At 36.9% G+C, this 13,385-nt stretch overlaps 1 protein-coding gene across 4 annotated transcripts; it reads right to left on the bottom strand.

Annotated features, from left to right (window-relative positions):
• Positions 1-1,309: 1,309 nt before the first annotated feature.
• On the bottom strand, positions 1,310-11,865 carry LOC117400583 (meiosis-specific coiled-coil domain-containing protein MEIOC-like). Of its 4 annotated transcripts, none has more exons than XM_059022983.1 (8): positions 11,567-11,865; positions 8,096-8,251; positions 7,624-7,787; positions 6,684-6,785; positions 4,481-6,269; positions 3,982-4,116; positions 3,096-3,276; positions 1,310-2,812 (listed from the first exon to the last, which is right to left on the bottom strand). In XM_059022983.1, exons 1-8 carry the CDS (start codon positions 11,609-11,611, stop codon positions 2,496-2,498), a joined length of 2,889 nt encoding a protein of 962 aa, XP_058878966.1. In that variant the 5' UTR covers positions 11,612-11,865; the 3' UTR covers positions 1,310-2,495. The 4 variants fall into 4 exon arrangements, with proteins under 4 accessions (XP_058878966.1, XP_058878967.1, XP_033856651.1 ...); XM_059022984.1 differs by having other exon boundaries at positions 8,096-8,227; XM_034000760.3 differs by lacking the exon at positions 11,567-11,865 and adding an exon at positions 10,367-10,575.
• Between the last annotated feature and the right edge of the window lie 1,520 nt (positions 11,866-13,385).

The raw sequence follows: 13,385 nt of genomic DNA, 5'->3' as shown, positions 1-13,385 counted from the left end.
TTATTATGCTTCATTTAAAAATAATAATAAAACAATACATGTTATTAACAACAATAATAATAATCTGCAAAATCGATTTCCATTAAACAGATCAGAGTAAACAATAAACCGATTTTAGAATGCTATATTCCAGTTTTAGTAAGAAAAAAATGCAGGTTTTTTCACTTAACATTACTGGTTTAGAGGTAATTTCTACAACATCTGATAGAAGGGTTATAAGGTCATTACAGTCTTCTTCCGCAATCAACCACAATGTTATTTAAAAATACATTTTTAAAAAGTAGTGGTTCAGTTATTGGTACTGTCTACACTATGCTTCCACTAGTTTCAGTTCTTATAAAATCCTAACAGAAGCCTGTAACAAAGCCCAGAGGTGACAGAAGCTTCCACAACAAACAAAAAGCATGGCTTGATTACTTGCAAGCAATTCATGAGAGGTTGACTTGTAACCTTAACTGAATGCCAAAACGAGGTAGAGCAAACACTTCTAACTTCCTGTGCTAAAAGTAAAGAATAATGATCGTTTAAAGTCACTGAGCACTAAACCTTGTTCTAACCCCCAAAACTCATACTTAAAATAAAAAACAAAACTCCCAAGATATCAAACATAAATGAATAGCATTAACATTGTATCAATCAACTTGTTAATTAATTACTACCAAAAAAGTTTGGATTAATAAAGATGCAATGTGCATGAGAGCAGATTACAAGGAAATTCTTAAAAGGTCAACTCTCATGTATTTCTGAAAAATCAATCCATACAACTTCATTTTTCCTCCTTTTTTTATACATTATTAATTTCTTATTAATTATCCAGGACTGTCATACAATACAAATATATTACTGAAGTGCCAAACCCAATGGTTAGTAATATCATAAACACAAATCTAAGAGTGTGACAATTATTAAACTATCAAAACTTTCCAATACAGTATTGAGTAGTGTGCTAAGGAAACTTTGACCTGTTAATCATTTTTCTCCATTCCTCACCTTCATTTTTTTTTCTACATTCACATTGTGTGTTAAGACATACAAATCTAGTGATTGTCTAAGCCAAAGTACAAAGACTAACTGACTTGCTCCTAAATGCTACTACATTAAAAACAAACCCTAATACAAATAACAATCTCAATAGTAGCTTTGGTAACTTAGTATAGAGTTAGCTTTCTGAAAATACCTTGCATGCAAAAGCCGAAAACTAAATCTTAAATATAAATCTTTTATTATATATATATATATATATATATATATATATATATATATATATATATATATATATATATATATATATATATATATATACACACGTTTTTTATTATTTCCTGAGTAAATAGTTAAATCTGATTTAGGAAGGTTTAGCAAAAAAACAAACAAAAAAAAATCCACTTATTTTTTAAATAAACACAATTTAAATCATTAAAATAAATATGGAATGCTTCTGAAAACTATAGTCCGTTAAAATAACGTAAGTTTTAAAATATTGATTTAAGTGCACACTAAGTCAAATATCAATGTTCTACCCATTACATGGTGTTACTAAGTACTAATCCTGAGTATCAACTTTAATCATTTTAACTAATACCACATGTACATCAGTAATTATGCCTGCTACAGTTTAATTTATTTTATAGCTAGTTTTTGTAGAAATACTGCATTACATGTGTTGTACATTCTAAACTATGGAAAATCTCTGTTCCAAAGTTGGCAGTATGGAAACTAATGGTAGATGTTCTGCTGCTCAGCAAATTAAAATAAGTGCATGTACTGTTAAAAAAATAAAAAAAATAAAAAAACACACACAACAACAACGTGTTGAAAGATGACCCACAGTTAAGTTCAGATACTGCAACAGCTTGTTTTTGGCACTTTACAAAAGATTAAATCCTGATTAATTGCATGCTACTGACTTTGGAAGAATTTGAAATGTGGTTATTTGTTTTAAGATGTTTTGTTCCACCCTTTAAATAATGCAATTGAAGTCAAACTAGAAAAGGGATGCAATCAGTTTCAGTAATGAGCTGCTGGAAAGCAACAAACAACTGACTGTCTAAAAGAACTGTTGTGTAACACAGAACAAAAACTGAAAATTCAAGTTTGGTGGTGTAGTTTTCTTCAATATTTTGTTGCCTCTAGCAAAAAAAAACAACTTAAAAACAACAGCTAAGTAATGTATGTTAGTGAGGAGATGTGCTAGATAAGTTTACAAATGTTTCAATGAACAATTGTTTTAGATCAATCTCCTTTTGATGCCCTCTTACTGAAGTGCGACATCCTGCAGCACATTTCATGCTTCCACCTCGCGCCCCCCCCCCATACAAACCGTTTACACAAGTAACAGTTTCAAGAATTTTGTAGAAAACTATTGCCGCTGAGCTGACATTAAATGTACTTAATCTAAAAATGGTGTGGAGGATTACTCTAAGCTTAACTGATTTTGCTCCAATGGCAAGAGATTTTCCATAGTGTGCCACTCTCAACTTTAACCCTCCATGTCTTTACTCTCCTCTCTCTTCCTCTCCCTTGTTCTTGCTGGCCCAAGGTCTCTCCTCTTTTTGCTCCACTTGTTGATGCTCTATTGGTTCAGCCCCCTTCCTCTCTGGGCCTGGGAACTCAGTGGCTCTCAGTGGACCCTTGGTCTCTCCCTGCCCAGGACTGCACAGCTCCTGTAGTGCCTTCTCGAGCTCTGCCTGTTGGGCTGTGGCACCAGTGCTGTTTTTTGGCAAGGTCATCTGGAGGGCGCACCACAAAGCAGTGCGGGCTTTGCGAGTGAAAATAGCCTGCTCTTTAATGGCAGCTGCCAGGGCAAGAACATCTGCAAGTGACCCCAACAAAAACAAATATATATATATATATACATATATTTTTTATACAACAGATACTGTTACTATACATCTTTTCCTTTAAAAAGTCACAGCATATACATTTTAAATGAAGGTAAACAACTTTTTAGGCAATTCATGCATACAGAAATGTCATTACAGTAAATGTACAGCTCTACCATGCCGCATAGAACAGTTATTCATATTTATTGTTATCAATGTTAAAGGAGAAAAGGCTAGAGAGACTGATCTACAGTGTGAGGACTCCTGAAGTACCTTTGTCATCATTGTATCTTGGTGCCCCCTGTCTCTGGCGGTTAGCAGCATTGACAATTTCATCTTTGCGTCTTGCTTGGGTAATGTGGATGGCTTCCAAATGGCGATCAAGGGTGGTGGATATATTAGCATGGACAGGGGCACTACGCAGGCTTTCCATTTTCCCAATTAAGGTCACAACCTGTCAAACACAAAAAAATCTAAATTCAGTGCTCTCCATCAGAAAAAAAGTGTCAGTCAATTCACCCATTTTTTACTATTTTGCCCAGTTTCCACGACCAGCCCTGGCCCTAAAAAAGGGTGTTTCCAGTACTGGCATCAGGCCTGGCCGGCTGCAGATGCTTTTTTTTGCCTGGTTTGCTATATCGTACCCAATGTGGCCAGACCTGCCCACAATGGAACTATGTCGTCATGTAGCAGGGTGGTGTGTTCTGGATAAGAAGCCAACAGGGGAACAGAACTACATATTACAAGGTTTTATTCACTACTGCAATGGCTGATGAGAAGAGTTTGGCCAAAAAAGATAATTGTGGTGGCTTGTGAGAGAACAAAAAAAATAAATGTTTTAATAATCTGTGAATGCTGTCTAAAATAGTATGTAGAGCAAAAATAAAAATAGTGACAAATGTACTTTCAATTGCAGTGTCCGTTTTTTTTTTTTTTTTTTTTCAGGCAGCAGCTGGCCCGCAGTAGAAATGAGGACTTAAACACCGATAGTACAATTTTGAACAGTGTCCAGTATGCTAGGGGAGAAATATAATTGCTATACAAAACAGATCTATATATGTGTTTTCTTTTTTTTTTTTTTTTTTGCACAGGTCCTAATTATTATAACTAATTATTCATAGCTTGTTTGTGTGATAAATCCAAACTGAGACACACTTACTCTTGCCTGCTCACGTAACTGGTCCACAAGCAAGCGGTCAACCCTGGAAGGGTTAGCTGGAAGGCGAGGGATCGGAGTGTTGTTTGAGCTGGATACTCGCTTTCCCGGAAAATTTCTTGCAAGATCAGCTTCAGTCTGAGTAAATAAATAGCAACAAAGTTATTGGGTTTCTTTTCATACAATGCATGCCACGATGTCAGTGCAGTCCAACAGCATAAACATTCACTGGTATTTTGCATACTACTTTTCATTTTTTTATTAAAAGCATTGTTCTGGCTAATTTTCCCTCAGGTCTGAAATTTATTTACTATATACTGTTGCTCATATTAATTAAGCTAAAGCTTACATCAACACATTTGGCCTTTTGAAATACTAAACATATATTGGGCATGTTAATATCAATCAATCAAACCCAGATTAAACATATAGAGTAGGAAGGTATTTGCGGTAAAACAATAATTGCATAAATATTCCAATAAATGATTTGAAGGGCTTTTACCTTTTTCCTCTCCTTTTCCAAGGCTCTCCACTGCTCATAGCACATCTCTAGCTGTGTGTGGAGCTCGTTAGCGGGGCCACTGCGGTTCCTCATGGGTCGGATCTTGTTAAAGGGTGCCGGAAAACCAAAGTAAGGTGGGGGCACGTCTCCATAGAACATTTCATTGACAAAAGGGCCCAGGTGGCTAAAGTCTTCATAGTGAAGTAGGTCCATGAGGTCAGGGAAGGGGAATCTAGACGCTGGTACAGGAAATTTGCCAGTGTGGGGGCCGAACTGGGAAAAGTTGGGATTCTGCTTTAAGTCTGGCATCATGAATGGGAGAGGCGGGACAAACTGAGAGTTCACAAAGTCAGACACGTTGCTGCCATCTTGGTCCTGCTTTCTGCGGTAATTGTTGTATTGGTTGCGGTTGGGACCTCCGTATCTGTGGGGCTGAGGGAACCAGTTCTTTCTCCCACTACTCCGGTCATCCCGAGTCTCCTGACCTGGCTTGTTGCGGTATCGGAAAAACCTGTCTGGCTCGTTGCATGGGGAATTCAGAGATGGAGGTGCCCAGCTTCCAGGAAAGCTGCCAGCCTGGTTGTTACACCGGTTCTCTTTGGCTGCAGAGTGATCTTGTCTGGAGTGACTGCTGCACTTGTTCAGTCCCAGGTTTTCAGAACTGGAATTGCCATGCCAACTACCAGGACCGACATCTCCAGTCTTAGGTCTCCTATCTTGGCGGCTGCTTGAAGGTACTGGGGAGGTCGGGGAGTAGTAGTAGGGAGGCTGGGGAATGGAGCCTAGAGATAGCTGGGTGGGAGTTCCAGATGATGAAGAAGCCTGCGGGCTATTTGCTGTACTGTTATGCTTTCGGTATCGTGAGTTGGACTTACCGGTAGGGCTCAGAAGTTCCCCCTCGGACCACACCTGGCAGCTCTTTGCCAAATGCAGATAATCCCCATTTTGGAGCATAGTGGTCACAGATTGGGTGAAATCGGTAGGCAAAGAATGAACATCTATCGGGTTCAAATGGACCTGATCGCAAGATATTCTATTCAAAGGGTAGCCATCATGCAGGTTCAGTGTCAAGTCGGAATCTGTCTTCCAGTTCATGCTCCCATACACCTTGGGATGTTTCTGTCCAAAGTAATTCGGAGACTGGTGAAACAATTTCTTCTGTGGCTGGTGGACGCTGCAGTCCTCATACCCCTTAAAATAGTGTGGATGTTGTTTCCGCTGGGACATCTTTCCCCAGCTGTCCCCAGCCGGTGTACAGTCATGATCTTTGGGGAAGCCTGCTTGATCTGTTGGGCCATGCTTGTCTCTGCATCTATCCATGTTCCACTCCCTCTGCACTCTGGTTTTATTGCTGTTGCTGCTGTTATGAAAAGCATATGTGCTGAAGTCAGGAAGACCCTTCTTGTAGCTTCCTTTATTAGAGTTTCGCACACACGGATCAGACTCGTTCTCATGGCAGCCAAAGTCATCCCTCTGTACAAAAGAATTGCTCTTGTAGATGGGGTCCTCCGGGGAGGACCTCTTGGTGAAAAGGGGTGACTGGAGGCTGGACATGTCGGTGTCCTTTTTGACAGTGGAAAGCCACGACTCCACAAGGTTGAGCCCCTGGAACCCTTGATACTGGGTCTCTATTTGATTTTCTGGGGTAGTCTGAAAGGTTTCTTGATAAAAGTCATTTGCACCGGTCATGTCTGAAGATCCATTACAATCTAACATGGCCTTAGCAGGGTGGCCCAGATAGTCACTCGTCTCAACAGGCCACGATGGAAACAGCTTTGAGGAGGAGTTCCTAAGTGAAAGCAGTAAAATTAGATATAGATTTTATTTATTTATTTTTTTTAAAACAAGCAAATTTGCCCAAGCAACAACACACCAGTATGCAAGGTATACACTATAGTAGTCCAAGGCTATGCCCTGATATTTTACAACACTTGGGCTTATAGTACTTGCCCTTACCTACCACAGTCCTTTTGCAGCTTTCCATGCACATTATATGCATTTACTTTACCTTACTTTTTTGCTTTATTACACTTTGACCATGGTATACTACAGTGAACTTTTATAAGGGTTTTATTTACTAAACTGACCATGGACCATGGACCATGGATTCTGACACAAATCTGGTTTAGACATGTATCAATAAAGGCTTTATAAAAACGGATAAACATTTGCTGAATGAAAAGTAAATACTGCAGAAGCTTACCAGTCTGAAAGGTGTTCTGAACCATTTGGATCTTCCAGGATACTGGAGACCAGTCCAAACAAATCTGGGCCGTTCCCAGAGTAGGAGAGGTTAACCTGGGCCCTAAATACACAGGGAAAAAACAAATGTGATGTTCAGTTTACATACTTACTGCATCAGGCTGCTTGAAATTAAATCGTCATTACAAAGAGTTTTGAAATATCAAAGCCATCCAAAGACTACAGCACAACAGTGGTTGTGTGTAGGCTTAAATAATGTAGTTGCCTAAGGGAAAAAAAAAACTGCCATAGCGACCAAAATGGTGTCTACTTGGAGAAATTTCTTCTGGTCCCATATGCTTTGGTTTTACTTTTGTAGGAGAGATGCAATTTTTTGTGAAATAAGGTTAAAAAAGTACATGTGGTAGGCCTTCCGACAAGCACAGCAACTACAGTAGACATTACATATTGAAGCTATATTTTTATGGCATTGGACTTTGTAAAACATCCCAAGAGCAATGGACAAATACTGTGGAATGACCAACATAAGGCTTTAACACTGTGGTATGAAAAAACAACCTGAAAAGGGTCAATGTTTTTGGAATTTTTAAGTTGTCTGCTTAAATGGTTTATGAGATATTAGCAGTAGTAGGTGCAGCAGCTTGCTGACAAACCCATACAAGCTCCTCTTTTAGGAATGCTTACTAAATACAAAAATAAACAATCACACTTGCATTTTTTTTTATTTATCTAGATAACACATTGTCCAATTCCAGCACAACTTTCTAAGGACATTCTTTAACACAAGCTATTATCATAATGAATGGGGTATAGGAGCTGTTTGTACGTGTATGACACTTACCTTTTTACACATAGGCCTATCTACAGAACCGTTTATCCAGTTAGGATGAAACAGTATGTAATTGAATGTTATTTTATTTTTCTTTGGTACATGTTCTTACCTGTGTCCACTGCTGTCTGGTAAGGATGGGTTTACATCATCAGCAAACACAGACCAGCTGTTGCAGAGGAGAGCTGTGTCTCTGGAGGATGTTGAACTGTTAATGCCACTCAGTGAGGCTGAAGGGAATAGCTGGGTGTCCATTTTTTCATTTTTCAAGTTTATCTTTAATGTGGGGGGAAAAAAATAATAATAATTTGACTCCAGCCTTTACTGGAAACTCCTCCAATAAAATGACAAAAAAACACTAGTTTCTAGGCTCAATCTTGTAAAACCTGAGATCAGAATGGCTGTCGCTGCCTTATTGTGCTACCAAAATTCCATGTACTGTAGATGCATACATTCTATTGAACATGTCCAAAGGAGCACAGTATTAACCATAATAAATAAATAAATAAAAAATAAATAAACCACTGAATCTCGTACAGTATACCGTTTTTAAAAGGGAGTCTAACCAATCAGATTTCAATTACCTGTTGTTTGTAGAGGCCAAAGGAAGGACTTGGATTAGCCATCTTCTCATGAATACTGTATGGTGATCCCGATTCCAAAGCTGTACCATGGCAGTATACATGGGGATCCAGATTCTTTAACACAGCATCAGCCTGCAAAAATAAAGCAGGTGTGTCCTTACAAACACACAGCAAAGATTAGAAGAAGGCAGTGTTTGTGGGCTGCTCCAGGCAGCACAGTCTAAGCACTGTCTATGAGAAATCCAAACATAGGAGCACAACAGGCTACGACTGATACCGCCTGCTTGTGACAATGGACAGCAAAGTGAAAGCAAGCTTGGAATATCTGCATGCCTAACACCCAGGACAAAACACTGGAGTACATTGTGGTGGGGTCGGTGTACAAAGACTCTAATGTACAGTATAAATATAGATAAAAAGCCTAACATTGTAGTTAAATTGTTGGAATGGCCATACATCAAACTATTTTTCAAACATGGCACATTTTGACCCTCATAAAATTAAAAATAAAAAAGTATTTCTTAATGATTTTATTTTAATTATTTGCTTTTGTAAAAAAAAAAAAAAAAATAGGCTTCAGGCATTTTTTTATTTCTTTAAATGGAAAATGTGGCAGATCTTGAGGACAAACAATTATTGTAGAATGACCAAACATTAAGACAATCACTCAAAGTCACTTTACCAGCAGGAATGTAGTCACACAACTTAAGTAAGACTGAAATCAAAAAGATTATCACCCAATTTTTTTTCCACCTGAAAAGGGCATGTAATTTGGAGAAAGAAAAAAAACATAACAGAGAACAGAATATATTCTGAAAAGTAGTACTATGTGTCTGAATTAAGAAAAAACAACTCAGGTGTTAATGTAAAACAAACAGTATCAACTCAATATTAAATCAACAGAAACACACACGATATGGGGTTGTAATGTCTAGTACCAAACATTACAGAAGTCTGAGGCAACATGCAAACATTGTACATGCAGATCATAATAGCAACCCAGTGCTTTCAAATGTTCAACCTGGTTAATAATTTGTCATCATAAACTGCTAACTGAGAAAACATACATTAGGCTCCAACCACTTAAAAGGAAGGACAGGCATTATGAATAGTTATTACACTTAAAAAGGGCTAAGCCATAAACCAAGCATTAAACAGAAAACAAATCACTTTTTTTTTTTTAAACCAACTATTTAAAACAAGTAACCAATATAAATGACACTACGGATTTCCCACATCTGTTGTTCAAATTACCCCAACACAAATGAATTCTGGCTAAATGACTTCGCTGTGCAAAATCACGGCATTACTGTTTATATGTACTGTATGTGTCATGGACTCGCTGTCATGGGATACCCCAGAAAAGGACAATACAGTAACAGTTGCCACGACGTTAAACAGTGTTGTGTGCACTGATCAGTTGCCCCCACCAACAGCAGCTTATTATTAAATTAAATGAGCAAATTTTTTAAAAAAAGTTAAAGCCAGCTACAGTATAAATATTATGAAAGAAATCAAGGAGAGAGGAACAATTCATTTATTTTAAAGTGGTTTGGTGTAATATTTACTATACTTACTGTGTCACACATAGTTCTCTCAACTAGTTGTTTATTTTACTTTAAAATACCCTCAATGCATTTTTTTAATGAATGCCAAGCAACGAAAAAATAATATGGCTGTTATAATCGGCTGTATTACTTTAATAACAAAATTATTCATAAACTAGGCAGCGAGCTGGAACATCAGTTGCCAACCTGTTGCCCCGGCCCTGAAAATGTAAGTAGTACAGCACTGTACTGCAAACTCGGGGGTTGGTCCTATTTTTTAAAACCGATTATCATAGCGGCAGCGTGCTTGTTTTGATTTTACTCTATTTGGTAAAGAGATTTTGTCTACGCCAAGTTAAGGGAGAAACCCGACATAAGATACAGCTATTTGCAATATCTATCGTGCACATCAATAAAAAGTATATTTAATAAAAACTATATATATATATATATATATATATATATATATATATATATACACACACACACACACACACACACATACATACACACATATATATATATATATAATGACCACGCTACATACGACTTTGTTTGCGCTGTCTTTACCGTAACATAAATCGTACATCTGCTATCTAGATATTTATTTGATGCATATGCTTATCGCACTACTGAAACAGTCCTGCACAAATTACTCGTCTATCTAGTCATGCACTGTTGACACCCCGCCCCAAAGCAACATTCTCTGAAGTATTGAACTTACTTCTGTTCACTGCCCGTTCAACTTAAGTTACACCAGTAAAACGTGTTTTTATCCAGAGCAGAATTTGCAATCCCATCCGCCATTAGTTCTGCACCTTCTGGGCTGTTCACAGGAAATGCACTTTTCAGTGGCGACATAAGGAGCAGGAAATGCACCACGTATTAAAAAACAACCTCAGTGTTATGTTCCGCGGGTTTTAATCGCGCGATGTATTTTAATTTTGGAACTTGCAACTCAGTGAACGAAGACAGAGGCAATGTCAAGATTGCAATTTGTGTGGATAACAAGAATGCGCTACATCGCTCTGAAAGAATGCAACGATGTCGTGTTTTCCAGAAGGATCCAGCAATAGACTGGGGTATCCCAATGCATCTGTACACATTATAAAAAAGCTTTTTTTTTTTTTTTTTTTAAAGGATTTGACCATTCTTCTAGTTGTTAAAAAAACAAGATGTAACTTTGCAGTACTGGTAATATGACTGTTCATCGAAATGTAAGAAACTTTGTACGAACTCAAAATACTAATAAAAGCATCTGTGATTTTGCACAGCTGTCACTCGACACATGCAGAGGTTTATCTCGTGTACCTGAACCTTTTGTAGTTGCACTCCAATAAATGTCTGTTACTGTAAGCGACAGCGATATTTAAAACTTCAACGTTAATAGTAGTGTCCTTAAGGGGTTAATAAAATCAGCACAATTACAAGCAGTGAAAAACCATATTGTTAAATAGTGTTAGGAGTCATTATGTTACTGTAAAACACATAGGGCGACTCACATGTTATGTAAATTAATACTTAATTTTTGAAGATTTGTAAAGTCTCAGGGGTTAACATCTTGTTTCAAAGACACCCAATCCTCATTTATTTTGGCTTTTTCGTGGTCATTATTGTTTATTAGCATGTGTCTGGAATTTATAATTTTATCAAACTACCTGTTGACAAAAAGGTGCCAAAAGTTTCAAATGTTTATTGCCTTTAAAGGACATACAAAAACAGACGATTTAACATACTGACTGAAAGTAACATTACTCGGTTCTTAGATTTTTAAATTGGGGTTCCTAACAAAAACACATTAAACTTAATGTACTTAAATATCGACAATAGCAATACTAGAGATACCACAGAAAATTATAAAACATAGTAGTATGCAGACCTGAAGAGATATTTGGTTAGCAACGAAAATAAAAACTGTACCTACCTTCCATAAAGTCGAACCCTCTGATTGAGTATTTTTAGCTACCATCTCTTTTCCAAACCATCAACTTTTCATGATTTCCTTTTGTATTTAATACTTTATTTTCTACTTTTATCTCGTCCTCGACTGCTGGCACTTCTGTTTCTTCTCGCAAAATGAGACCTCCACTGTTTACAGCAACAGACAGACCTTCTCAAGCCGCCCTCCTACCCGGGTAAACGCCGCGCCAGACTTCCCGCCGCAAACATACACACTGACCAATCGATTCCTGACCGCCCACTAAACTGCCCAATCAGGGGCAGAGAACGTGAATAACACCATAGCAACGGACGCTAATACGAGTATTTACAATGAGCTAGCCAGTAAAATTTATTCCATAAAAAGAGTTCTGAGACCTACTCAACCAACCATTTTTATCATAAAAGATTTGGTTGTGACAGAATCCAATAATTTTTTAACTTAAAAGATAAAGCGTGAAAATACTGTACAAACAAAAACGCTGCAAAAAGTAATCTATCAAATAGGCATTTTAAATCAGGGGACAGTACCAGATTTAAAAAACGGTAGTTTGTCAGTCGTACATTACTGTAAATACTGCTCGTATGGTGGTTTAGCAATAGTTCCTAGCAATTATTTGGCAGTTTTTTAAAAAAAAAAATTGACACTTGTCAATTTATTGCTGTAAAATTTCTAGCAATTTCATGGCAATTCAACATGGCACTGACAAATTCAATACAATATATTGGATACTATTTATGTAATATACTAAATATCTGTTGGTTACATTTTACATACTGTGAAGCTGAATTTCAAATTGAATATATATATATATATATATATATATATATATATATATATATATATATATATATATATATATATATATATGTTCCTTTGTCACTCCCCTATCTCTAAATAACCATTTCTTAAGCCAAACTGTTGTTCCACAGTATATTATGTATTCTAATTCAGTACAATATAATATTTGCCCTAAATGTGACATACAATCTCCAGATCTATGTTTGAAACAATGAATATAAAAATAAGCTGTGGTACTGTTAACTTACACATCTTCATGTGAATCCAATTTCCATTAATCAACGCCCTATCAAAGAACTTAGAATAATTTATGGCATGTATTCTTCTAGGTAGACTGAAGAAGTGAAATTCTCTATGTGTGGTCATTCTAGTCTTAGGGCAGCCAAGTAGCAAAACATTACCTTTTAGGACACACTTCTTTGTTAGGGAGTAGCCCCTTAGCATTTGTTCAACTAAATGTTTGCTTTCCCTCCAACTCCTCTGCATATGCTACTGTAATACGCACAGGGTCATGCTGGTATAAACGAAACATGTTAACAGTTTATTTTAAGAGATTGCCATTATTGCCCTCGTAAGGAAAAGTGCCCCGACACCATAGTGGGCCCCACTTCCTTACAGAATCGTGTGCATACAGTAACATATGTACGTTGTAGGTGGCATGAGATTTGCCATATAACATTACAAAAAAATTATATTTTTTAAATTACTTTTTTTTTTTTTACGGTATCTGAATGCAATGTTCTAGTCACTCTGCAAGTCCTTTTACTGTGCAGTTATAAAACTGACAATGTCACAAAACTTATCAAGAAACAACTAAGGGTAATAAAAAGGCTCTTTAGTAACATTACAGTTGTGTTTTGTTTCCCTTACACAAATTGTTTTTGGAGGAAATAGCTTTGATAAATAGGTGTCATATTTTATATATATATATATATATATATATATATATATATATATATATATATATATATATATATATGATTGCTGTGGTGCAGAATCAGAC

Source organism: Acipenser ruthenus, chromosome 4, assembly GCF_902713425.1.
Source record: "Acipenser ruthenus chromosome 4, fAciRut3.2 maternal haplotype, whole genome shotgun sequence".
Taxonomy (NCBI): Eukaryota; Metazoa; Chordata; class Actinopteri; order Acipenseriformes; family Acipenseridae; genus Acipenser; species Acipenser ruthenus.
This window is presented reverse-complemented; position numbering and strand designations above follow the sequence as displayed.